The 26698-nt window shown below is 51.8% G+C and overlaps 1 protein-coding gene across 1 annotated transcript; it reads right to left on the reverse strand.

Moving 5' to 3' along the window:
- Cdhr2 (cadherin related family member 2) lies at positions 1–26087 on the reverse strand. The gene is made up of 31 exons (XM_052156465.1): positions 26036–26087; positions 25722–25793; positions 24731–24870; positions 24532–24582; positions 23184–23273; positions 21462–21551; positions 20815–20940; positions 20590–20739; positions 20431–20506; positions 20212–20327; positions 19872–20105; positions 18841–18996; positions 18582–18746; positions 18185–18246; positions 17221–17464; positions 13917–14156; positions 12466–12535; positions 11581–12186; positions 10551–10622; positions 10074–10123; positions 7528–7676; positions 7251–7359; positions 5326–5414; positions 4867–4935; positions 4696–4773; positions 4522–4582; positions 4306–4430; positions 3783–3896; positions 3626–3703; positions 3330–3387; positions 1–178 (listed from the first exon to the last, which is right to left on the reverse strand). The coding sequence occupies exons 1-31, from the start codon at positions 26085–26087 to the stop codon at positions 35–37; spliced, it is 3936 nt and encodes a 1311-aa protein (XP_052012425.1). The 3' UTR covers positions 1–34.
- Positions 26088–26698: the final 611 nt, after the last annotated feature.

Raw genomic sequence — 26698 nt, forward strand, 5'->3', positions numbered from 1 at the left:
TGTGTGATTTGAGCTTGGAGAAGGAAGGGCTCTGTCACAGATCTGTGGTGTCCAGGCCGGGGTTGGTGAAGGCCAGCTTCTCCTTCTGCTTCCCACTGGTGCCTGCTGTCCTTCCTGAGAGCACTGCAGTCAGGGGCTCTGGATCAGGCTCAGGAGAGCTGTGTGGAAGATCCTTCCTCTGGAGAGACAAGGAGGGAAGGGTAAAGATAAGGCTCTCACTCCAGACCCTAGGACAGCCGATGGCTCCTCAGCTGAGGTTTCTCTGAAGCTCACTCTGTTGGGCCTCTGTCACCTTGCTGTGTCCCAGAGGTGGTGGTGGCCAGGGGTGGTACAGGTGGGGTGGCCCTAGGGGGTCATCTGTGGCCTTTGCCTAAGCCCAGCAGAGCAGCATTCTGGCACTCAGACCAATCATACAACTTTGTCACAATCAGAGCAACTTTGTCACAGTTCCTGCCACCTGTACCCTAGAGTAGGTCACGTGTTGGGCAAGGCCCCTCGATTCCCTGACATAGCCATAGATTCCCCTGCTGAGAGAGGTGGAAACCGCTCAACCATTCTTGTGGATGTCCATGGTGCAACACAGATTCTGCTTGAATTTGGCATCTCCCAAATGTTCTAGAAATGTCACTGAGGATTACACCTGTACCTTATCACAGCACTCACACATCTCTGTTGTCCTTCCTCTTGCCCTTCCCTTGTGACATTAGACACACAGCCCACAGATTCCTCCTCACAGGAACAATACCTTCCTGGGAGAGAGCCAGGCCCTGAGCTAGGTTGGTCGCTGCCCCCTTCTCCACAGGGCCAGAGTCCCAAGCCACCCCCACCTTCCTCCCTACCTGCTATACTATAAAGGACTTTTCCAACCTGGGGCTGTTACTATCCCTGGTAAACAATGGCGCATCTAAGAGCCCTGAGGGTTAGTCATTCTATGGTACAGACCCTAAGCCCAAAGCAACTGGTACAGCACTAGATAATGTAATCTGGTGCCTAAACCCAGAGACCCGACTCTGCATTTGCCCTGCAGGCTGCCTCAAACCTTAGACCAGACTGCAGCCTCTGAGTGTCTGCGCCCATGCTCCTTGCTTGGCAAGAGGGCTTGGGTGGTCTACCGGGCGCTCACACCTGTACACAAGGTTAACAGAGCCTCTATAGAGCACAGCACTCAGGGATGGCTAGAAAAACCTCTTTCTGTCCCCCAGCCAGCCTGTCACAACTCCTCTCTAGACTCCTTGCTATGAAGCCCTGTTCCTTCCACGGGGCAATCGGGAACCTCGAACTCTACTCTTAGGCAGCAGGCCTACATTGCCCTTCTCTGAGCCCTGAAATTTTTGCATCAGTTGTACCAAAGAAGTTTACTAGAGGTTTGGGGTTTTTGATTTTGTTTTGTTTTGTTTGGGGGTTTTGAGGGGTTGTTTTTGTTTATTGTTGTTGGGAGGGTTTTTTGCTGTTGTTTTGTTTTCTGGTTTTGTTGTTTGTTTTTTTGCCTCCAACCACCTTCACACAGAGATGAGCCACACAGGGGCTGACTAGCTTGCTCTCCACGACCCCCATTCCTGGGAGCCTTCTAGAGATCTCTATGTCAGACTTTGTATCATGATACATCTGGGCCCTTTTACAAGCCCAAGAGAAGCTTTGATTAGCCCGATCAATCCAAGAGATGAGTCCTCTATTGGATGGCAATGGTGGTGCACGCCCTTGATCCTAGTAGTTGGGAGGCAGAGGCAGACAGATCTCTGAGTTCCAGGCCAGCCTGGTCTACAGAGAGAGTTCCAGGACAGCCAGGGCCACACAGAGAAACTCTGTCTGGAAAAAATATATATATTAGAAAGAAAGAAAGAAAGAAAGAAAGAAAGAAAGAAAGAAAGAAAGAAAGAAAGAAAGAAAGAAAGAAAGAAAGAAAGAAAGAAAAAGAAAGAAAAGATTCCTTAAGGAAAAATAAGGATTGAGAGCTGGCGGGTCCTGTTGGGGAAGGGCCCAAAGAAAAGGGTTCTGTGACAGGGCAAATACCACTTCTTTACAAGAAAGGAATTATTGCAGCTGATGGACCCCAAAACTGTCTGCTCTTGTGGGAGGAAGGTGAGCACTCTAGTGAGACCCTCCAACGTCACTGGGCAGTATCCATGATTCTCCATTCCACCTAAGTATGAAGTTTCCGGGAGAGTCGGGCAAGGCAGCACACCTGTAACCCCACCGCTCAAGAGGCCGAAACAGGAGCTGAAAGCTCGAGGCTGGGCTACAGAGTAAGACCCCATCACAAAACAGAACCCAAAACAAATCAAAAGCCCAATCAGGGAGTGCCCTGGGGAGCTTTGACAGCCAGCATGTCCTTCCCTGGTCTACTCCAGGCCATCAAGATCAGGGTCTCCGAGTGTGAGCTCGGAGCCATTCCCTCTTTCACAATTCTTCGGGCAGTTCTTTGTTTTGTTTTGTTTTTCGAGACAGGGTTTCTCTGTGTAGTCCTGGCTGTCCTGGAACTCACTCTGTAGACCAGGCTGGCCTCGAACTCAGAAATCTGCCTGCCTCTGCCTCCCAAGTGCTGGGATTAAAGGCGTGCGCCACCACTGCCCAGGCGTTGGGCAGTTCTAAAAAAAGGGCTCAAGCTGTAAGCCTGTGACTCATCTATCAACCATCTAACCAACTAGTGGAGTTAATAAGCAGCGGCGTCACCGTTTGGTCATTTACTGAGCATCCTTTCTCTCCTTGGCTATCTTTCTTACATCCAGACTTCTTCCTCACCAACTCCACCAGTATTTGTACAGAGGTCAAAAACAGGCTGGACCAGTTTCTGGCTGCATACTTTGGGCCAGGGCTTTTCCTTCTCTGGTTGGTTTGGGTTTTGTTGGTTTGTTTGGTGGTGGTGCTGGTGCCTGCCCTGCCATTGCCCTGCACACTTGCTCTGGCTTAGTCCCCACACCAGTCTCGCAGAGCCTGCGTTTTGATTGCCACTTACAGATGAAAAGAACTGAGCGCCCAAAGCAAGAAGCAGCCCACCAAGGGTCACATTAGGGAGGAACGGTGTTGGGCCTTATTCATCTTGAATTTCACCCGTCTGAGAAGAGTCTCCAGTCAGATGCCCCAGGAACCGACTCCTCCCACATCTTGCCTCGACCCCTCCCACATCTTCCCTTGGCCCCTTCCCACACCTTGTCTTGACCCCTCCCCACATCTTACCTTGTCCACTCCCACATCTTGCCTTGACCCCTCCCACATCTTCCCTTGACCCTTCCCATACCTTGTCTTGACCCCTCCCACATCTTACCTTGTCCACTCCCACATCTTGCCTTGACCCCTCCCACATCTTGCCTTGACCCCCTCCCACATCTTACCTTGAATTCTTTACTGTCCATGTCCAAGTCCACAGAGTTCTCGTCTAGGGAATTGAGGCTATGGGAGGAATGATTGAATTTAGATTGTTAGCAGGTGACCCAGTATGCCACCACCACCACCACCACCATCACCATGACTACCAACATTATCATCAGTGTCAACACCACCACCACACCATCACTACCAACATTATCACCATCACCATCAGCAGCATCACCACCATCACCATCACCATCACCACCACCTCTGTCCCCCTCTACAAACAGGTAGTCTGGTAGTGAGAGATACTATTCACCTGTGATAGTCCAAGTCACTGGAGGAGTGGCACTCCAATCCCAGATCCTTGGTAGGGAGGTCCAGCACGGGGTTGGCCCTGAGGAGAAAGTTTGGTCAAGCAGCCATGGCCCTCAGCCATCTTACAAGGTCCCTTGCTCCCCTTCGACCCTGCTTACCTGTCAGTGTTGTACATGTTGGTCCCCGGGATTGCAGCAGTTGGAGTCGTCGTCTCTATCGGTGTCTTCCGGGCCTCCTTGCCAGCCTTCATAGCTCGAAGCTTCCGGTGGTAGCTGTTGAGTCAGGAGGAAGTCACATTTACAACATACTGGCCCGGTGCCTAGTGGGAGCCCTTCAACTGTGGCTTCACAAGGATCCTAGCTGGGGATCATTTTAGCTTCATCTCATAAGGGGTGGAAACCAACAGCCAAAGGAATGTAGCTGCCCAAAGCCACACATGCGGCCAGAAGTAGTACCAGAGTAAAACTCGGGAGGCTGCCGCCCGTGCTCTAGCAAGAGGAAATGGTAACCGTTTGGGGTGCTCAGCATTTCTACCCTAAATCCATGGAGGACTCTGGAGCAAAGCCCATTCTGCAGGTGAAGAGATGGGGCTTGACCCCCAAGTTCTTTCTCCCCACCCACCACACACTGGGCATCAGGCCAGGAGAGAGCTGGAGACATGGGGAGAAATACAAGCCGTACCTCTTCCGCATACACACAAGGGCCGTAATCATAATCACAAGGACCAGCACCAAGGACACCACCAGTCCTATGATGACACTGGTGAACACTTGTGACTGATCAGACTCCTGACTCTCCTGGTAGCTCTGGAGAAGAGAGAGAGTGAGGAGGCTGTGGGAGCCGTACCCCTCCCCCACCTGTGACCTCTCGCGGGGGTGGGGGGGTCGCCACACTCACCACCACCACCAGCCCCAGTTGCAGCAGCTGCCTCAGTGCGTCCTGGTCTCTCCGGATCATCCTGCCACAGAGCCCTGCTTAGACCCAAGGGTCACTGACCTCCCCAGAGGCCTCTTGTTCTGATTTCCCCTGCCCACTCTCCCAGACGCCGCCCACCCCAACACACACACTCACACATTCAGCTCAGTAAGTGTCAGGGCTGTCCCATTGGAGAAAACAAAGTAGGCGTCCATGTAGGAGACGACTCGGGCCCTGGAATAGACAAATAGCAGCTCAGGAACACCACAAGCCTCTCTAACTACTATTGCTTCCCTCAACCCAGCCACTAGGGCTGGGGACACTCACCGAGCCATAGAGTCTATGTTCTGGATTGTCACAACGTAGACAGAGGTCATGGTCGCCTGGATAAGAGCCCTACAAAGAATGCAGGTATTGCAGATGCTTGGAGTAAAGGCCTTAGCCCAGGATTGTGACCAGGGCTGTGCAGTGGACGCAGGAGTTGCATGGATGGAAAGGGTGTGCTCGCTAAGTGGCTAACACCTCTGCACTAATCAGAAATGGCAATTCGTTCTCCGGGCCCCTGACTCTTCTCTGGTGCCTGGATTCACAACCACAATGGCAGTTGTGTTCACGTCTCATTCTGCCTTCTTGGGGAATGGGCACAGGATCAAAGGTGGGAACAAGGTCAAGGGTGGGGCAGGGACAGGGGCAGGGGCCGGGTAGAGAGGTATCATCTAGTTCTTTGAGAGCAGTCCCTTAGGCCCTGTTCTTCCAACAACCCCATCTTGAACTTCCCAGACCTACTCCTTGATCTCCTCCACATTGGCTCCAACTTCCTCCTTGTCGGTGGAGAACTGCAGCCTCACACGGTAGCTCTGGTCCACAGTGAAGAGCTAGGGTAGGAGGGGCGGGCAGGGGAGACAGCAGGGGAGACGTCAAAAATGCGGGGCAACCACAAGGCCACCAGCAGCACATGCTTCTCAGGACACACAGCCACCGTTACAGCACATGTGCTATGTTCACCTGCGACCCAGATGCAGACACCACAAAGGGGCGCAGGAAGAGAAGGCTCTTCCACTCTCACATCCCTGGTCTTGCTCTGAAGAGGCCGTCATAATGACAGTCTCGTGAGATTTTATCTTGGAATTGTCTGGCTATAGATAATCCCATGAACTCGTGCGTGGTTTTCCTTGGCCACACGCTTAGAATCCTGGGCTATGTTGCCCTTACGTGTCTTTGCTCGCTCACTTGATCGTGGGCATCTCTTCTCATCTCTCTACATGATCTATGTCTGTGGTGGTCCGTGTGAGTGTCTCACACACCCTCACCTCTTCCTGGTTTTCTCACCACCAGGTGCTCTCATGTTTCCTGATGGACCACCTCAGTGGGTCTGCAGGAACATCCCTGGAAGGGGAAGTGTGTATCTCCGTGTGTCTGTGTGTGTCTGTGTATCAGTGCGTGTCTGTGTGTCAGTGTGTGTGTTTGTGTATCTGTGTGTGTGTGTGTATATCTGTATGTCAGTGTGTGTGTGTGTCTGTCTCTGTGTGTTAGTGTTTGTCTCTGTGTTTGTGTATCTCTGTATGTGTATATCTGTATGTCAGTGTGTGTGTGTGTGTGTGTGTGTGTGTGTGTCTGTCTGTGTTTGCTGGCTAAAACCCTATGTGTCTTGTGCGTATGTGTAGAGATGGACAGGTACCCTCCCCAAAAGATCACAACAGATTTAATGTCCCAGCAAGAATAAGAAGGGTCTGGGTCGAGGATCAGCATGTCTAGTGTTAGAAGGGCGGGTTCAGTCCTCCACAGGGCTGATGTGGGCCAGGAATTGACTTCCATGTGTGTGCCGGTGATTCTTGAGTGTGTCTGTGTGTCTGTGGACGGATGTAGGTATGGGGGTGTCTGTGTGTCTATGTGTGTGTTTATGTGTATATGTCTGTGTGTATGTGTGTGTGTGTCTGTGTCTTTGTGTATGTTTATGTGTATTTCTGTGTGTCTATGTCAGTGTGTGTGTGTCTGTGTGTATGTTTGCATATCTCTCTGTGTGTTTCTGTGTGTCTGTGTGTCTGTGTCTGTGTGTATGTTTGCACATCTCTCTGTATGTCTCTGTGTGTCTGTGTGTCTGTGTGTATGTTTGCATATCTCTCTATGTATCTCTGTGTGTCTGTGTGTCTGTGTGTCTGTGTGTCTGTGTGTCTGTGTCTGTGTGTATGTTTTCATATCTCTCTGTGTGTCTCTGTGTGTCTGTGTTTGTGTCTGTGTATGTCTCTGCCTGTGTTTTTGTGTCTATGTGTGTGTGTGCACACGTGCACATGCATGTGTGTGCATGTATGTGCATGTGTGTGTGGTCTGTGATTTGTCTTAAGGCCAGGTCTGGCTATTGAGCCCAGGCTGGCCTCAGATTCAAGCTGTTCCTGCTTTTGTCCCCAAAGGACAGGGTTACAGGTCCATCTGACTATGACAAGTATTCTGGATACAAATTCAGTAAAGCATGCTTTCAATCCCAGCATTTGGTAGACAGAGACAACTGGATCTATGTGAGTTCAAGGCCAGCATTGTCTACATAGGGCCTCCAGGCCAGCCAGAGCTGCACAGTGAGAACCTGTCTTAAAACAACAAAATATAAAAAACAAACAAACAAGAAACAGGGGCTAGCTGGGCACAGCAGGGGCAGGAGGCAGGGAAGTCACTCACATGGGCACAGCAGGGGCAGTAGGCAGGGGGAAGTCACTCACATGCAGAGTGGTCTGTGTCTCTAGGGCAGGACCCACAGCAGGCTGGTCTTGGGCCTGGACTGTCACCTGGTATGTGCCTTGGATAGTAGAATCAAGGCTGGTCACCAGCCTAGGACAGAAGGAAAGACATAACTATTCTGTAAGCTAATCTGGGTTCTTACAGTCCTAGTGAAAAACCACCTGTACTACATCCTTCCAGGATGGAGACCCTGCCTCAGGCTTGGGTTTCCCACCCCACCGCACCCCACCCACCCAGACGCGCCCATCACCACATTACTCAATGCTGCCAGTGAACAGGCCAGCTTCCACTGATTGGGTAATCCGGAAGACCTGGACAGAGTTGGTAGTCCCATCCTCACGGACAAAATCTGCTTTCAGAATGGAGAACTTGATGATCGCGTTGTCTCCTGAGTCCTCGTCTCTGGCCTGGAGCAAGAGTGGATGTCTGAGGAGAGGCCAGGAAAGGCCTCCCATTCCCACCATGATCAGAAGCTACAGTGGTCGCTACAGATCTACTTTTTGATAGGTCTCACTATATAGTCCTGGCTGGTCTGGAACTCACTATTAGGCCAGAATGGCCTTGAACTTTCTCTGATCCTCCTGCCCCTGCCTCAGAAGACTACAGGAATGTACACCACACCTGGCTTGGGCTTTTTAAAAATCGAGTTCATTGTACATCCATATTTGCCTACAGTTTTTTTTCTCATGTACCCCAAAAAATTAGATTAACACCCAAAGCCCTCCTGTAATGAAACCTGCCTCACTCTACTCAACTGCCAAGCCCACAAACACACACACATACACACATACACACACACACACACACACACACACACACACACACACACACACGGAAGCACTCCCAGTCAGAGCCTGGCTCAGCTCACCTACAGTGGGCATCCTCTCTGCAAAACCCTCCCTTGAGGGCTGACTAATGTGGTTCTACATTCCCTAGTGGACCAGAAATGGACGAGAAGGAGGGACAAACATCTGGATATATTCCAGTGTCTTCAAAAAGAATGGAATGGGTACACAAGGCTTCAAGCTCAGGGTGAACGGCTGAGCTTCCAGTTGTAAAAAGGAATTTAAAAAAGGGGGGGGGGCAGTGGTGGCCTGTAATCCCAGCACTCTGGGAGGCAGAGGCAGGCGGATTACTGAATTCGAGGCCAGCCTGGTCTACAGAGTGAGTTCTAGGATAGCCAGGGCTATACAGAGAAACCCTGTCTCGAAAAAACCAAATCCAAAAAACAAACCAAAAAAAGCACTAGTTCAGAAACCAGGCAGTGGTGGCACACACCTTTAATCCCAGCACTTGGGTTGCAGAGGCAGGCAGACCTCTGTGAGCTCAAGAACAGAGTAAGTTCTGGGAAGCCAGAGAAACTCAGTCTCAAAAAACAAAACAAAACTAAACAAACAAAAACACCAGTCTGGCAAAATGAATGCTTAGTCAATAAAGTGCTTACCCTGCAGGCACAAGGGCCTGGCCTCCTTTGGCTTTCAGAGCCCATGTTAAAGACCAGGAACTGTGGGATGTGTTTGTAATCCCAGCAATGGGGAGGTGGGGACAGGGGTATCCCTGGGGCCTGTCAGCCTAATAGGCAAGTTCCAGGCTACTGAGAGACCCTGTCTCCATTTAGGGGGATGAGAGGGACTGGAGAGATGGCTCAGTGGTCAAGAGAACCAACTGTTCTTCCAGAAGTCCTGAGTTCAATTCCCAGCAACCACATAGTGGCTCACAACCATCTGTAATGGGGTCTGATGCCCTCTTCTGGTGTGTCTGAGGAGAGCAATGGTGATGTACTCATATGCATAAAATAAATTAAAAAAAATCTTGAGGGATAGCTCCTAAGGAACAATACCCTACACTGTTTTTGGCACACACACACACCACACACACACAAATATACAAATATACACACATACACACATATACATGCAATCACACACACACAGGAGCATGTGAACCCACCTACACATGTGTTCCAGTGCACTCATACAAAAGAAAACAATTCAAAGCCATGACTAAATTAGGACATTGGCACATGGTTGGCTAAGGAATGGAAATTAACTGGGTGAAGTCTTGAAAGAATCTAGAAAGGGAAGATTGCTGTCCCCAGGAGAATTCCTATGGACACCTTCATCCCTATAAAGGGATGGCCAGGCCTTTCCGAGCCTCGTGCAGGAGCCACCAGCCTCTTGTCAGAGGCAGGCTGAGCTGGGTGCAGTGACCCAGGCCTTTCATCGCAGCATTGCAGAAGCAGAGGCAGGTGGATTCCAGGCAAACCTGGTGTGCATAGTGAGTTCCAAAATAGCCAAGGCTACATGGTCAGAACCTGTCTCAAAATACACGTAGAAAGGAAGGGCAACTTAATCCCAGGGAAACGTGTTGGCTCCAGCCTGGGGTTCACCCTACGTGGCCTGGCCACCTTCTGGGCACACACCCACATCCATCACCATAACAAATCGAAAGCACTGCTATAATTGAGCTCGAAAAGCTATTTACATAGAAGAAAGCCTTTTAATTTACAACTGGCTATGGGTTCCTGATCACACTCAAGAATTCTGGCATCATCAGGAAAACATAGCCTGCAAGTAGTACTTCTGGTCATGAAATTTTTATAAATACTAAATTGAACAATTAGCAGGACGGGAACTCATCGATTGGACAAGTGCTGCCCCAGCCCAGGCTTTGTGTGAGCCCACACCACACGGAGCCCGTCGGACCTAAGGTTAAGGCATGTTTAAGGCAGTTGAAAGGCTGAAGCCTTTAGTTCTGTTCCCTGGAGCTACTGTGACAGATAATGGCTGGAGCTGAGGACTCACCTGGACAGAAGCCACCTGCTGGTTGGGCAGCACGAGCTCTGGGATGATCACTACGAACAGAAGTACGGCAGGGAGAGGTCAGTTCAGCCGGGACAGTGCCCGCCTGGCTATAAGCGCAGCCGGGACAGTGCCCACCACTGCCGATAAGCTGAGTCCACTCCACAAGCCCATCCCCAATCCCTCTACAAAACCAACTCCATCCCAGCTGTTCCTGGGGCCAGAGTTGGCGAGGTGCCCACCTCTCATTGTACAGATGGGGAAATCGAGGCCCAAATAGGAAGACCTGCCTTAGAGTCAGCCATCCGCTGATAATGAAAAGTTGGATGCCCCCTCAAGCTGCAACAGGGGCAGAGGTGGGCTGGATCCCTCTGCCGCCTAGGGAGGCTTTACGGAGGTGAGAGGAGGGATCTGAGGGTAATCTCATGTTACGGGGTGTGTGTGGATACACGATGAAGACAGGTTGCCACACTCACTCACCGAAGGTCTTGTTGTCAGGCAGAAAATAGGGGGTGTTGTCATTCTTGTCCTCGATGTTGATGGCAAGGCTTCCTGGGTAAATAAGGTCCTGTGGGTCAAAGCTCTGAGCCAAGTTCTCATAAGACAAACCTGAGCCGGAGCCGGAGCCGGAGCCGGAGCCGGAGCCGGAGCCGGAGCCGGAGCCTCAGCAGGCTTCCTGCTGTCTGTCCCTGCTCTGCCTGCCCTGTGTGTTCCTTCTCCTCACCCAGGGGTCTTCACTGTCTCCTCTAGATGTTCTGGCTGTTAGTATTGTTCCCTCCTTCACAAAGGGCAAACAGCTAGCCAGAGCCACTCGAGTGAGGCGATCCAGGAGTGGGCCTGGCTCTGCCCCAACTGACCAGGCAGGTTAGGCTTGAATGGGTCAGTCAGTGGCAGCACACTTGGTTGGCACAAGCAAGATACGGGGATTTCTTAACACACCTAAAAGTGTATGTATGTATATAAAGAAAGATTATATATGTCTATCTATATTGATATGTGTGATGTATACATTTTATGTCAGTTGGTCATTTGAACACTCACTCTGAGCCAGGAGTACTGACTGACACACAACTGTAAATTTCAGCACATGGAAGGCTGAGGCAGGAGGATTATAAATATGAGGCCAGCCAGGGTGACAGAACGAGACCCTGTTTCAATAAAACAAACTAAAAACCTCGTCCCCAGCCTGTGCCTAGGCTTTCTCGGCTATGAGTTGGATGGGTACCGCTAGCCCCTGAGCTATGCGGGAGTAAGCTAAGCAAACGCTTTAAGGTGCCTGGCACGGTCCCGAGCTGTGCTCGCTGCTGAGGTGGCCCTTGCCCGCCTGTGTGGAATGGATGAGGATGCGACTAGCTCCTCGCAGCCCTCAGTAGGCGCCTCAGGCAATCCACTAAACACCACATCCGAGTGCTTGCGCTCTCTCCACAGCCCGCCCCCTCCAGAGGACATGGCCAGAGAAATGGTTGACAAGGGCTGACGTGGGTTCCCCCAGACCTGCAGACCCTCTCACCATTGCTGCTGTAAGGGTCAAAGCGGGGATCCGTGTTGAGATCCTGTGCCCGCACGATCAGCGTGACCAGGTGGCAAGCCTCATAGTCGATGGCCTCACTCTGATTGATGTACACAGAGCCGTTGGCATCCACCGAGAACCAGCCGTGGCACACGCTGCCCACATCGACGCCGGCCTTGGTGCAGATGACGTTCACTAGCTCTATCATCAGCGAGGCATTCGTATCCACATCCTGGGCAATCACCTGAGCCACCTGGCCGTGCTCAGAGCCGTTCTCAGCCACTGAGATGCTCTGGAGTGAGGCTGCATCCAGGGTGGGCGGCTGGTCATTCACATCCAGCACAGCCACGATGACATTTGCTGTAGAACTGAGGCCCTGGGGGCCTGGGTTCTCAGCACTCACTGTCAGGTTGAAGAGCTTCTGGGTCTCATAATCCAGGCTCACATCCGGGAGCAGCCAGAGGCTGCCCTCTGCCCAGCCTTGCTCTAGCACATTGCCTTGGAGTACAAAGTTGTTGGCGCCACTCCCAGACAGGCTGAAGCTGACACGGTTGTTGGCTGCTGTCTGGTCAGCATCCCGGGCCTTCACTGTGCCCACTGACGCTCCTGTGGACCAAGGGCAGAGTTTGGAGGGGCACCTGTGCAGGCCACAGGCACTTCAGGCTGGTCCTATCGTGGAGTTCTTAGCTCAGGCCTTACTGTTGGTGTCAGAGATGGGAGGTAAACATGCCTCTCCTACAAGGTGCCCTTCCCCTAAGTTCTGCCTCACCAAAGGACGACACCTGCAGGAGCATCCTGCACGTAGCTGAGGTGCTAGGATATATATTCCCCTCCCATCCGCACAGCTAGCCCAGGTGTGGGCCCAACCAGCCAGAGGACACATACCTGGGTCTCTCTCCATCACATAGAACTCATAAGAAGACTGGTTGAATATAGGCAGGTTGTCATTAATGTCCTAAAGGGAAAGGCAGGTCTGAGTCCTAGAGACACTAGCAGCCCCAGGTTCACCCTCCCCAGAGCCATCTGAGAACCCAGAAATAGCTCTACAGATAGAGCCATCGACCCCGCGTCCCTCAGACAGCACTACCCAGTCTCCAGATGTGCAGACAACCTTCCAAAAGAAGCCAGGAAGTGGTCCTTCTGTTAGTCTGGTCTCAGCTTAGAACTACTCTGGGTCCATTTTCCAGAACTATTTCTGGGTCCCTGTCTGTGTCCCCATCTGGCTTAGCCTGAGGTTCCCCGTCTCTCAGACCTGTGACACCAGCTCTGTGCTCAGTCTGGGCTGGACTCTGATGCTTTCTGTCCTTGCCCACGAGCACAGCTGGAGCCCTGTCTTCCACGCTCTCCTCAGTACTGCCTGTGTGCCTGGGGGGTGCCCTGAATAACCCAGCCCTTCCTTATCTATGGGCACACACACATGCTTTGGTGATCGACTTTGTCTATGTAACCATGGGATGGAGACGGGGAACAGAATCCCAGGCCTTCAGTGGGTGTGCCCTCCTCCCTCCTCTTCCTTCCTTTTCTTTTGTCTTTCTTCTCTCTCCCCACTCTCTCCTCCCTTGTCTTTTTCCGGGGATAGAGGTCACATTGTGTAACTTATCTCCTGAGCTCCTGACAATGACTCCCTAGGCAGACGCCACTGGATCCCTGCACAAGGCTGCTGAATTCTCAGGGTCATCCTGCCTCGCAGGAGAATGTCTAAGAATGTCTAAGATGCCTGCTCTGGCCTCTCTGGGCTTCAGTGTTCTTATTTAAAAACAGGGTGGCCTCCGACACAGCAAGAGTATGAAGCTCAGAGGGCACAGGGACCCCTCTAAGCCAGTGAGTGTAGTTCTTCCTTTTTCCTTTAGTATTCTACCTTGTTCCCAGGAAGCCAACAAATCCTAAATCTGCTTCAATGTCTCAATCATCCCCCCAGGTCACAAGGTCTGCTCTATAGCCCAGGATGGGCTAAAACTCTCAACCACCCTGCCTCAGTTTCCCAAGTATCAAGATTATGGGTGGGCGCCACATGCTTGGGCCCTGATTTCCACCTCTTGGTGTGCAGGAAACTTAATTGGAACCAGGTTCACCTGGCCCTGGCCTTTGCTTCCTGCCAGTCAGGATAAGACTCCGTGCCTGGCAATCAGAGCTAAGGCACTGAGAGTCCCCCCAGGTGACCCCCTCTTCAGAACCCCTCCATTCATTCCTGCTGATTTTGCCCCCAGTCTTCCTGACTTCAGGACAAGGATCACCAAAGACCTCGCAGCTGAGTTCTCAACCTCATGATGTACGAGGCAGGAAGTGAAACTTGGGCCGGAACCGGGAGCTAGTCTATGTGGCAGTACTCTGCTTACCTCCACCGTGATGGTGACATTGACATCAGTGCTTAGGGAAGGCTCGCCGCAGTCAGACACGCGCACAGTTAGCACGATACGGCCCTCCAGGGCAGGGTCAATGGCCTCTCGGTCCAGGGGCCCAAGATTCCTGAGGAGCCCTGTAGTGGGGTCTAAGGAGAAGTTGTGGCTATAGGGCCCAGGAAGCAGGCTGAAGAGCAGGCGGCTGTTGTTAGTGTCTGGTTGGTCATCATCATAGGCCTGTGGACAAAGTTGTCCTCCAGTCAGGTAGATAGGCCTCAGGCCTAAGCCCTCCCCTTAGCACTGGCCTAAGTGGCCGCAGGCCTTAGCTTCCTGCTGAGGTGCAGGACACAGCCAGCAGAACCTCTTGGTCTCCATCTTGAGCTTGTCTGTCTCCCAGATAAGTGTGGGATGAATCCTGCAAATGTGGACCTGAGATAGACCCTCAGAGAAGACCTGAGGTGGGGGTCCCCATAATGCTGACGTAGAGGAGGGTACAGGAGCGTACATACAGAGACTCACGGGGTGGGGTTTTTGTTGTTTTTTGTTTTTGTTTCTAAAGATTTATTTATTTATTATATGTAAGTACGCTGTAGCTGTCTTCAGACACCCCAGAAGAGGGCATCAGATCCCCTTATGGATGACTGTGAGCCACCATGTGGTTGCTGGGATTTGAACTCAGGACCTCTGGAAGAACAGTCAGTGCTCTGAACCACTGAGCCATCTCTCCAGCCGGGTGTTTTGTTTTGCTTTTGAATGTAAAAGTGTGAAATCCAAAAAAATATTCTGATTTTACCACAATTGCTACAGCCAGCATGATCTCTCTGTCTGTCTCTGTTACTACACACTACACACACACACACACCATACACACACAGTAGGCTATTTATTTATATATGTATGTATTTATATATTTATGTATTTATGTGTTTATTTGTTTATTTATTTTTGAGACATGGTCTTATGGAGCCCAAGCTGGCCTCAAACTCACTATGTAGCCAAGGATGCCTTTTTTTTTTTTTTTTTTTTTTTTGGTCTTTCGAGACAGGGTTTCTCTGTGTAGCCCTGGCTGTCCTGGAACTCACTCTGTAGACCAGGCTGGCCTCGAACTCAGAAATCCACCTGCCTCTGCCTCCCAAGTGCTGGGATTAAAGGCGGGTGCCACCACTGCCTGGCCCAAGAATGCCTTTAAACGTCTGGTCCTCCTGCCTCTATCTCCAGAGGGCTAAGATCACAGACATGCACAGACACCCCAGACAGACACCCCGTTTATGTGGTGTTCGGAATGGAACCCAGTGCTTTTTATACATACTAGGCAAGCCCTCTACCAACAGAATTACACCCCCAGCCCAGTACTATATATTTTCATGTTTAAAATTTTAAAGTTTTTTTCGTTTCATATATCTGAGTGTTTTGCCTGCGTGAATGTAAGCATTCCCTGTGTGTGCAGTGCCCGTGGAAGCCAGAGGAGGGCAGCAGATCCCCTGGAACTGGAGTCACAGACCTTTGTGAGCCATGTGAGCCACTCCGGGTGCTGGGAATCAACTCTACAAGAGCAGACAGTGCTCCAAACCACTGAGCCATCCCTCCAGCTCCTCACCCAACGTACTTTGAGGCAGAGTCTCGCTATGCAGCTCTGGCTGGCTTGTCATCCCCAGAGATCTGCCTGCCTCTGCCTTTCAAAGGTGAAATCAAAGGTACCCACCGCCACATCTGGCTATTGTCCCATACTTTTTAAACAGCTCGTTCTTCATATAAAGGGTGCATGAATGTAGACAAATACACTCTTGTCTTGTCAGGGCCCAGACATGCTGGATTGTACTGGAGTGAGCCAGCACAAAGAATACATGTTCTTCCGCTCCACTAGCCTCACCTGGGCCCTTCCGCTGCCTCCCAACCGTGTTATGGTCTCTGCAGCTCCCTGCTACTTCTGATAGCACACGTGATACCATCAGTAAAGGTCTGCAACTTGCTTTAGTGGGAGCCCCAGGAACAGGAGTCAGAGTGGCCTCACCTCTGAGCACCGGGGTTCAGCAGAGGACCTGGTGGGAAGCCAGTGCTGGGCCAAGGGTTGAGATGGAAGCTTTTCTTGTCTTTCCTCCCCACTCACCCCACCATCATTGCCTTCTCTTCAGTTCTGTTGGATCTCGCTTGGGAAATGAGCCCTTCATAAGCAACCAGAGAGGGCTCTTCCAAAGGCAACACTAATCCACTCCCGCGAAGGCACTCTGTACTTGGCCAGCTAATTCCCCAGCACTTCTGTGGATCTATAAGGATGCCACAGATCTGGCAGATCAAAAATGACTCTTCCAGGAGGCCCTTAAAGACCAGGCCCAGGGGGCTGGAGAGATTACCCAGAAGATGAGAGTCCTGGCTGCTCTGACAAAGGTCATGGGTTCAACTCCCATCTTCTACACTGCAACTCACAACTGCCTATAACTCTAGTTCCAGAGAATCTGGCACCCTCACACAGACAAATGCAGACAAAACACCATTGTGTGTGTGTGTGTGTGTGTGTGTGTGTGTGTGTGTGCGCGCACACACACAGGGCCAGGGTCAGAAGAAGCATGTCCACTGAGATCTGGACTACAGCCCTGCCACTGCCAGAAAAGCGTTGGAAGCCTCAGCCCCTGAGGGACAGAGCAACAGCCTGTGAGAACCCACAAGCCCCTTCTCACAAGATGTCCATCTGGGTCAGCCTGAAGGAGAGAGTCTCAGCCTCATGCTCTATGTTCTTCGCATTCTGGACTCTAATGCTACTGCTGGCCCTTTAATAACGCCACCCATTTCTTGTTACCTGTCCTCTGTTTCGGTCTTGTTTTTTGTTTGTTTGCTTGCTCTTTTGTTTTGTTTTTCTCAAAACAGGTTTTCTCTGCCTAGCCTTGGCAGTCTTGGAAATAGCTCTATACACCAGGCTGGCCTTAAACTCAGAGATCCCTCTGCCTGTGCCTCCCGGAGTGCTGGGATTACAGGCGCGCACCGCCATGCCTTGCCTGGATCTTGCTTTTTAAGTAAGCCACATCAGATCTTTTCTGAACGAGTTGGGAATGTGTATATTAAAGAGAGACTTGTTTGTGAAGGCCTGTTCCACACCAGACCTGCGCAGGGCACGATAGATCCTTTATCTCATGATGCCCTGCTGACCCAGTGATTAGGGAGCACAACTCTTGGTCTTCTAAGAGGAAACAGATGCCCAGGGAAACTGAAAAACTTCCTCAGGGTCACAATGTAGAGCTGAGACCTCATGCAAGGGCAGCATGGTCCCCTCTCCAGCATCCCCTACTGGGTCCCGTGTGGCTCTCACCTGGATGGTCACAGAGACATTGCCATCCTCCTCCTGCACAAAGACATTGTAGGAGCCTTGGATCACGGGTGCGTTGTCATTGACATCTAGCAGAGTGATCTCCAGGGTGGTGGTGGTAGATAGGTTCCCACCGTCAGTGGCCTGCAGCGTGAGGTAGTACACAGCCTGCTTCTCCCGGTCCAGCAGCGAGCCGTTTTTCACCGTCACTGTCCCCGAGTTTGGATCTACTTCAAACAGGTCCACTCTGCTCGGAGTGGCCAGATTGAGTCAATAAAAGGACTTACATTTGAATTTCAGACCAATGATCACACAGACATAAATGAACCTTGTGCAGTATTTCCAACGTGTTTAGGATGCTGGACTGGAGGAGCAGTGAGTGTCCTCGAGCCTCCAGGTGTTGGACACTTGGTCCACAGTGTGTGATGATGTCACAGTGTGTGGTGATGTCACAGTGTGATGATGTCACAGTGTGATGATGTCACAGTGTGTGGTGATGTCACAGTGTGATGATGTCACAGTGTGTGGTGATGTCACAGTGTGATGATGTCACAGTGTGTGGTGATGTCAGGGGTTGCAGCGGCCTCTGAGAGGTAGGACCTTTTGGGAAGTCATCCCTCACCCCTTCCCTTCCTCTGGTTTCCTATCCTGTCATGTGATTTCTCCATCTCATACAGGACCCCGTCGTGTGATTCAATATACTATCAAGTCCTCACAGGGCACAGTGGATGGCACCCCATGCCTCTGAGCCTCCAGATCTAAATAAACATTTCCCTTTATAGAATAACCTGCCTTGGGTATTTTATTATAGTCACAGAAAACCAATAGTTTTTTTTTCAGATTGTTTTTCTGGAATGGGCACACAACTGAGCACTTTGTATTTTTGCAGGGCACTCTGCTGTGCCCCCCCCAGCCCCACGGCAAAGCGGAGAAGATTCCCATCCTCCACCCCCACCCACCTTCTTACCCATTTCCTGGAAGCAGACTGTAGGTGATAGGACCCCATTCATCCCCGTCCAGGTCTGTAGCCTGTGAGGCAAAGATGGCAGAAACACTGGAAACGTGGCCGTCTGTGTTCCTATGCAAGCGCGGGGGTGCGTGTGCAAGCACGACCCATCTGACACAGCTGCTGTGCGTCCTGACTCGAAAGCTCACCACATCAGCATTCACACCTGGACACTCTAAGCACCCAGATATGTTGTTGCACGCACGCACGCACACACGCACGCACACACGCATGCACACACACACACACACACACGCACGCTCGCAGAGACCCAGTGAATGACTCAAAGTCTGGGCCAGTGTGAGATGGACGGCCCCGCTCAGCTTTCTCCCAGTGCGATCCAGCCAGCATCACTCACCTGGATGGTGTTGTTGGGGGCCAGAGAAGCTGTTGTACAGTTCTCCCACACAGTAAGTTCATACAGACTCTGAGAGAACACGGGCCTGTGGTCATTGATGTTTCTAAGGTGGATGGTCACAGTGGCGACAGAGTAGTCATTGCTGACCGAGTCAGTGGCCACAACCTGCGGACAAAAGAGCACGCGGCCTTACAGCTGCCCACGGCGTCTCTTTCCCTCAGCGTCCATATCCCTCAGCATCTCAGCACACCCACCGTACCTCCACAATCATCTCCGTCTTCTTCTCGTAGTCCACCATCTCTGAGTTTTTCACCACCACCTGCACGCTGACAGACCCTGCCGCTCGCTCTGGGGACACACTGAAGGCTTCAGCATCTGAGCCATTCAGGGACAGCAGGAAGGTACCATTGTCACCCTGTAAAAAGGGTGATATAATAGGGACTGACCCGCTGTTATCGCCTTCCGTAGAAGCCCTGCCCAGCGAGACGCACAGAGGGCGTCCCAGAAAAGACGGAGACAATCAATGGTCCAGGCCTAGGAAGTTGGGCTGACTGCTCAGCGCTACCAACGTTACCAACGCAGCCTCAGTTGAGGACTGCCCTCAGCCCTGCGGGTCTCCAGGTCTGGAGAGACAGGGCCACACTCACCTCACTCCCATAAAATGTTCCCATTAGCCTTCCTTCCTGCGCTCACGCCACCCCACCCTGTTCCCTCAAAGCCACCCTTCACCACTGCCAGCTTAGCACACCCGCCAGCCTCCAGTCACCACTAAGCAGCCTCCGCTCAACCCCACATCACCTCAATAAACTGTGGCCTTGCCCGACACTTACTACCGTCCATCGGTGGCGATCGATTCCTTCCCAGTTGACTCAGATCATCTTGAACGGAACACCGGCCACCTTTCTCTGAGGCTCCTTTACTTCCCCAAAGCACAGGCCACCCAGAGCCAACAGCACCAGAATCACCACCCACTGTTGCCTAGCACCTAATATCAACCCTCACTCCACATGGCCTCTGCCCAACACCACCCAGGATGCCCCTGAACATCACCAAACAGCAGACAACAACCTCCTCTTTGCAGATTGGTTACCCTACGACCCCACATCGTCCTGCCTTGTGCTCTATAATCCACTGCCAACATCAGCCTCAACCACCATCACTCTTTCCCCGACTTCCCTCCCCCTTTAGTGCCCCCTCCCCCACCCTGTGACCTTCCCCCTACCCCATCTGGGACCTTCCCCTCCCCCAACCCCCCTCCATCAGGGCCCCTCCCCTCTCCCCTGCACCTGCCTGGTCTGGGTCGTAGGCCACCATGGTCAGGCCATCGATGGAGATTCGGGCAGAGGCGTGCTCATCCACTTCGCCTGTGAAGTCGACTTGGGCCTCCTGGGGGCTGAAGGAACAGCCTGGGAGACTGCAGTTGTAAAATTCCGGCTTGTGGTCGTTGACATCGGTCACCCTGATTGTCACCCACGTGCTCACCTTGGCCTCTTGCCCATAGATGTTAGGATGCTCCTCAGTGGCCTGGGGTACAGAGCAGAGGGCAGAGGGCAGAGGGCAGAGCTCAGAGGGCAGAGCTCAGAGAGAGTGAGAGCGAAGGTCAAGGGTTAGGGAAGGCAGTGGCACTCACCGTGACCTGTATCTGCACTTCTTCATTAGCCTGAAGCAGCTGTTCTCTGTCCAGGGAGCCACTGACAAAGATGACCCCGTTTTTCGTGATGTCGAACCACCCAGACATCGTGGAGTCTGAGAAAGAGAGGCACTTGCAGCAGCTGTTTGCAGGGGCTCTGACTGCCCACCCCACCCCAGCCTTACCCGAGCCCTCTCCAGGGCACAACCAGGTTCTCACTGGAGATGCTGTAGGTCACGTTGTCATTGATGCCTTTGTCACCGTCCACGGCCTCCACGGTCAGCACGGACGTCCCCTGGGAGGCGGCTTGGTGAGTGCGTCTGACCTTCCTCTCAGGCAGTCGTGACCACCCAGCACCCTCACCTCCCCAACACATACCAAGGCAGCATCCTCAGCCACAGAGGCTGAGTAAAACTCCCTGACAAACTGAGGGTCCAGGTCCGGCTCATCAATCACCGTAATGGACACGAAGACCGGCTGGGAGCATTGTTGGACATTAGGGTCATTATTCAACATTCCCCCTGAGTCCTGTGGGGAGAGAAGGCCTCTGTAAGCCAGTGCCACAACACTGAGGCCCCCCATTCTGCTTACACCCCCACTCACACAGGCCTTCAGCTCTAGCTGGTAGAAGGGACTCTTGCTGTTGTAGTTGAGGTTCTCATTGAGCACAATGGAGCCGTTTACCAGGATGCGGAAGAGGTTGATGCTGTTGTCTGTGCTGGGGATGACCTGTGACACAGAGGACACTTGGGTGAGGTCCCAGGGACAGCAGTGCTCCCCCTACTCTGAGAGAGACATAGGGTCAAATCCTGGCTCTACCTTTGGCCAGAAATGCAAATGTCTCCGAGCCACGTAATCTCTCGGAACCCTAGGCTGGTATCAACGGTTGAAGCTAAGTTTTTAGTTGACGATCAAAAGGTTCAGAAAACACACACATGCCTCAGTTGTCTGGGTGAGCTTGGGCAAGACCCAGGTCCTCTCTGAGCCTTGAGCTCTGCTGGGAGCTATAGGTGTTTTAGCTTACAGGAGGCCTTAACAGTGCTGGTGAAGGGGTGGGACAAGGATTGGCTCCTCCTTCAGCAACTGGGCAAAGTGCGACTTTTCTGTGTTGGGAGCTGGGGAGGAAGGGGTGATCAGAGAAAGGCTGGGGAAGCAGGGTAGTGGTTGTCTGTGGAGATGCTGCCCCCTGGTGGACGTAAGACGCAGTGACGCCGGCTCCCACCTGGGGCTGTAGGACCCCTTCCACTCACCTTCTCTATGAAATATTGCACTACACCGGCTGTCCCCGTGTCCTTGTCCTCAGCCCGCACAGAGAACACCACGGAGCCGACTGGCAGGGTCTGTAAGAAGGGACTTTTCACCTGTGTGTCCCTCCCACCCCGACCCTGGGCTGGGCCTTCAGGGGAGGCATCCGATGGTTTTGAGGGGAGCGCCCAGTAGGATGCCCCCACCCAACGAGCCTGACATGTCCAGTCAAGGCCATAAATGAGAGAGCATTCTGGAACCCAGCCTGGATACACGTCTCCCCTGCTCAGGTATTCCTGAAGGCTCCCTGTAGCCCTGTGGCCCACAGCCACACTTCTCACACTTGGCTTCTGAAAGTTTCCCATTCTTCCCAGAACATGGTTCGAACAGTTTCGGTGGCCCTCAGAAATCAGGCTGCTGCCTGTCTCTACCCTCCTCCTCCTCTACCCTCTAGCCTCTGAGGCTAGCCTCATCACTGCCTGAGGTCCCCTGTACACACACACTGTTCCCCAGTATGGACCGTCCCTTCCCTGAAGATCCCCTGGCAGGCTCCTTGCTGTTCAGGTCTCTTTGGATGTCACCTACTCAGAGAGGGCAGAAGCAGCCCGTTCATAGGCACTGTCTTCCTCTCTTCCTTATCTTGTCATCTTTATAGCCTTTCACATCTCTGAAGCATCCCTCACAGCCTGTTTTTCTGGGTACCGCTTGTGTCCTAGACTGTGAGACCTGAAGCGTTATACCCAGAGGAGTCTTGACCACCGATGACGTGAGGAGCCAGGGCAATGCCCACACATGGGTGCTGGGTAGGGCCTGTCTGGTTGATTTTACGCCTGAACCCACTTCAAAGGTGTTCACAACCACATGGTCTGGAGATCTGCGGGCCATGTTCTATTTGTTACTAAAGCACAGCACTGGGAGAGCCTCTTCCTACCCAGTTAAAGCCATTAAAGTCGAGGTGCCATCCAGCTAAGGAAAGGGCCACAGCCCAGACCAGCCACTCCAGACCTCTAAATTGTCTCTAGGTGGGACTCATGGGCCAAAGTGACTGGAACCACACAGAAATGCCCAGTCTTTCTGCTCAAGCTGCAGAGGCAGTGAGACAGCTCAGAGCCAGCACCGCTGGGCTCCACACTGCAGGACAGAGGCAGCAAGAGACACAGAAATGAAGTGACATAGAGAGACTGCAGTGACAGAGAGAAAGCAGTCACATGGGGCCAGCAATGACAGAGAGACAGCAGTGACAGAGAGATGGCAGAGACACAGAGAGACAGCAATCAAGTCACGCAGAGATGGCAGACGACAAAGACACAGAGATGGCAGAGACACAGAGGGCAGTGACATAGCGATGACAATGACAGAGAGATGGCAGTGACAGAGAGATGGCAGTGACAGAGAGATGGCAGTGACAGAGAGATGGCAAAGACAGAGACAGCAGTGACAGAGAGATGGCAGTTAAGTCACACAGAGATGGCAGGCACAGGGTAAGATTGTCACCACCGACTCTGTCTAATTCAGCGTACCTCCACTCTTCAGAAACATGGGATAATCACCTTTCTCTGCATACTTTTCCTACAACTGAGAGATTTCTGATCTGAGGTGCTTGCCTGTCAAAGCGACCCTGTCGTTGTGTCCTTGCACCTCCCAGACAAAGGCTTCCTGGTTACGCTCTGCTGAGTGGTTTCTCGGATGCCCTCCCCGTGCCCTGCCCCATTAAGACCTGGGGATACCTCATTGATGCTGGTGGAGAATTCAGTGTTCAGGAAAACAGGTGCATTATCATTTCTGTCCTCCACAATCACCTGCATATTCTTTGTTCTCTGCAGATGAGAAAGCCCAGGTGAGGTCAGAAAATGTGACTTAAGACTCCAGGAGAGCTTCAGGGGCACTATACAAAATGCTGCTACTTTTCTTCTAGAAGTATGCCCTCCTCCTTCCTCCCTCTCCATCCTTCATGGGTATACATATATGTGCACTAGTGTGTGTGTGTGTGTATGTGTGTGTGTGGTGTTGTTGTTGTATATTAGTTAAATGTGAAGTTGCAAATGTGAAGTTGCTGAATTAAAAAATTCAGTTTTTTAACATCTAAAACATGTTTGCTCCATACGTCCATAACAGGGCATAGTTTAGCTATTTTCCCCCACAGTATAATCTGTGATCAACCTTAAGTACCCAGTGAAGGAGACCAACCAAAGTACCCTGAAAGGTTCCCACGTGGGTGAAATGGACGTTACAACGATGAACAGAAGTCCCTGTCCTGTGCGTGTGTGCGTGCGTGCGTGCAAAGTCCTGCCAGCAGGAAGCTCTTCGCCAGATGCAGCCCCTTGGCACTGAGCCTGAACTGTGACCCTAATGAATCTGCTCTTAGCTGCCTTTATTTGATTAAACAGAGCCTCCCTAGCCGAGGCTGGCCTGAAACGCACAGTGTGGTTAAGATGGGCTTGACCTATGGATCCTCCTGCCTTCAGCTCCCACCCACTGAGATCGCTCGCACGCATGTGCAACCATACCACCATGACTTTAACAAGAGGATCGAGGAGGAGGAGGGGGACTGGGGGAGCTAGCTACTCAGTGAAAGAAAGAAAAAATGGGGCCCATTCAGAGACTTAGAAACAACATTAGGCCAGTCATTGAGTAGACACAGTAACTTTGAGCTAACAGACACAGTTAAGGCCACCTTGTTGCTCTTCTAGAGGACTAACACCCACATGGTGACTAAGGACTCATGCAGCTCCAGTTCCAGAGGGCCCAGCACCCTCTTCTGGCCTCTGTAGACATCAGACATGCATATAATGCAGGGCAAAGCATTCTCACACACATAAGATGACAAGGTAAATTATTTTCAAAATCATTATTTATATTAGTACAAGCCAACACTGTAATTTTATAAACCAAGTGCAAGCAAACTCCTGGTCATATTGCATGACAAGGTAAACACATCATTTTGAAAATAACTTTGACGCACTATCAACTGGTGTACTACTCTCTGCTTGCCTGAAACAGACACATGACCAGAAATGGACACTTGGCCCCGTTTGTCCCAGCCCTGATCTCCCTCCCCTCTCTTCTTTCACTTACTTGGATGTTACCGTCACTCACGGAGATGGTGATCCCAAAGTAAGGAAGTGTCTGTAGCAGCAGAAAGAACAAATCCCTGTTCAGTGCAGGATCCCAACCATGCTCCCAGAACTCTGGCTCCTCGGGCTACCCTCCCCTGTTCCCTCTCCCCACCTTTCCCCACCCTCTCCCTCCCTTTCCCCACCCCACCATCCTTTACCTCATAGTCCAAAGGGCTGACGAGCGTCACTTCCCCAGTGTCTGGGTTGACGGAGAAGTAGCTGGCATATAGGCCACTAATCCCATAGGTCAGTTTGTCATTATCATTGTCTGAAGCCACTAACCAGAAGGCCACGTCACCTACAGATGAACAGGCACAACCCAGGTCCATGGTTACCTCTTTTAGGGTGGTCTGATCCAGCTGCTCACAGGGCAGAGGTGCAGATGCGACTTGAGAGCTGGGATTCTGGTCCCCCCATCCCCCAACCACCACCCTGCCTCTGGGCACTGTGCTTCAGTAAGACTAGAAATGACTGTACAGTGTTCTGTGGAAGAAACACTCTTGGCTGGAAGGTACACTGGCTGTTTAATGGCTGTTTTTATGTTTTTCTGTAGCTTAAAAAAAAAAGAACTGTGTTAAATGACTGGGTCAAGATAAGAGAGACCCTTTCTGATTAGAAAATGCTAAGACATAGGAAGACAAGCTTCTGGTGCCTGAAGAAACATGGGAGGGAAGCTGGTGAGTGGGAGTCTAAGCTAAGGTCTTCTGTCTTAGCAAGAGCCCTGACTGAGGTCCCATCTTATACAACCTCAGAATCAACCAACTTCAAGTAGATTAGCACAAAGATTTGGTATCCAGAGAGGCTGATGCTGAAATCAGTGGGTACCCAGGACCCTCATAGAAAGGGGTGGAGCTTTTGTGTAGAACCCAAGCCTGTCTTCCTTGATTTCAAATCCCCTCTAGATGACCGTAACACCGAATATGGTGGAAATAGTTGGTTTATGAAGTAAGGACAAGAATAAAAGTTATTACACCCCCCCCCCCAGTATTTTAGCCCCTGGAGGCTGAACCTGCGATGTAAAACCGTAGATAGAGAGGGCTGACCGCACACACAATCATTCAGGAGCTGTTCCTTAGACACGGGCAGGGAGTATGTGGGGATCTCAGGATAAACGCTGGGCTCTGTTGCGGCATAAGGACCACTACTCACCCACTGGTAAGTCCTCTGGCAGAGTCACTACTGACATATTGTCCCCGAACTCTGGTGGCGAGTTGGCTGTCACTGTAGGGACACACAGCAGAGGAGGTCTGGACACCCTGCACCTCACCTTTGGATGTCTCCCCCTTACATCCAACCTTCATCCCAGACCACCCAAGTATGCCAAGACTCTTCTGTAGTCCTCCCAGGGCCTACCTAGGGTAGGTCATTTAGTCTGGGCATTTGCTAGTTAGACCCGAGTCCCACCAGGTCTTGCTGGGGGTCTCCAGTTTAACACTGCTCTTGTAGGGGAGGGAGGCACTCACCAGATACCATGAAGGCAGGAAGCAGTGCACAGAGCAGCCACAGCCAGGCCATCTCGAAGAGACCTAAAAACCAAAGTGTCACGGAAAGGCAGCTGGGCACAGCCCTCCCTCCTGGCAAAGCCCACTTGCCTAGGTCTAGCCCTAAGCTATCAGTGTCCTTTACTCTGTAGCCAGGGCCTCTACCACCTTCTGTCCATCCTCCACAGGGAAGTCAGAGAGTAAGAAGGATGCCGGAATCTATACTTAACCCCAGAAGTCAGCACCCACTGAGCGCTGGGTGCTGCTCTAAGTGCCTTGGGTGTATGGCAGAGCAGGCGTTAAGCACTGAGGAGAGTCTGTGGTATACCTGAGGCCACACAGAAAAGTGACAGGACTGGCTTTGAAAGCAGGTCTTTTGACTCCAGAATTCACACCCTCAGCCGCCACTCCACCTCCCCTGTCTTACACACAACCTCGGTACCGTTCAGAATCAAGGGTCCAGAGGGTCAGTGGATGGGGGTGGGGGGAGAGAAGCTTTATAGCCGTGAAGCACGCAATGACTCTGTCACACGCTCAGAGGCTCACCCCTTCACCTCTGCTCTAGAAGTGCCGCATCCAATTTATTCCCCTCTAGAAGTGTCACATCCAATTTGTTCCCCCTCCGTTCCACCCCACCATGCCATA

Source organism: Apodemus sylvaticus, chromosome 14, assembly GCF_947179515.1.
Source record: "Apodemus sylvaticus chromosome 14, mApoSyl1.1, whole genome shotgun sequence".
Taxonomy (NCBI): domain Eukaryota; kingdom Metazoa; phylum Chordata; class Mammalia; order Rodentia; family Muridae; genus Apodemus; species Apodemus sylvaticus.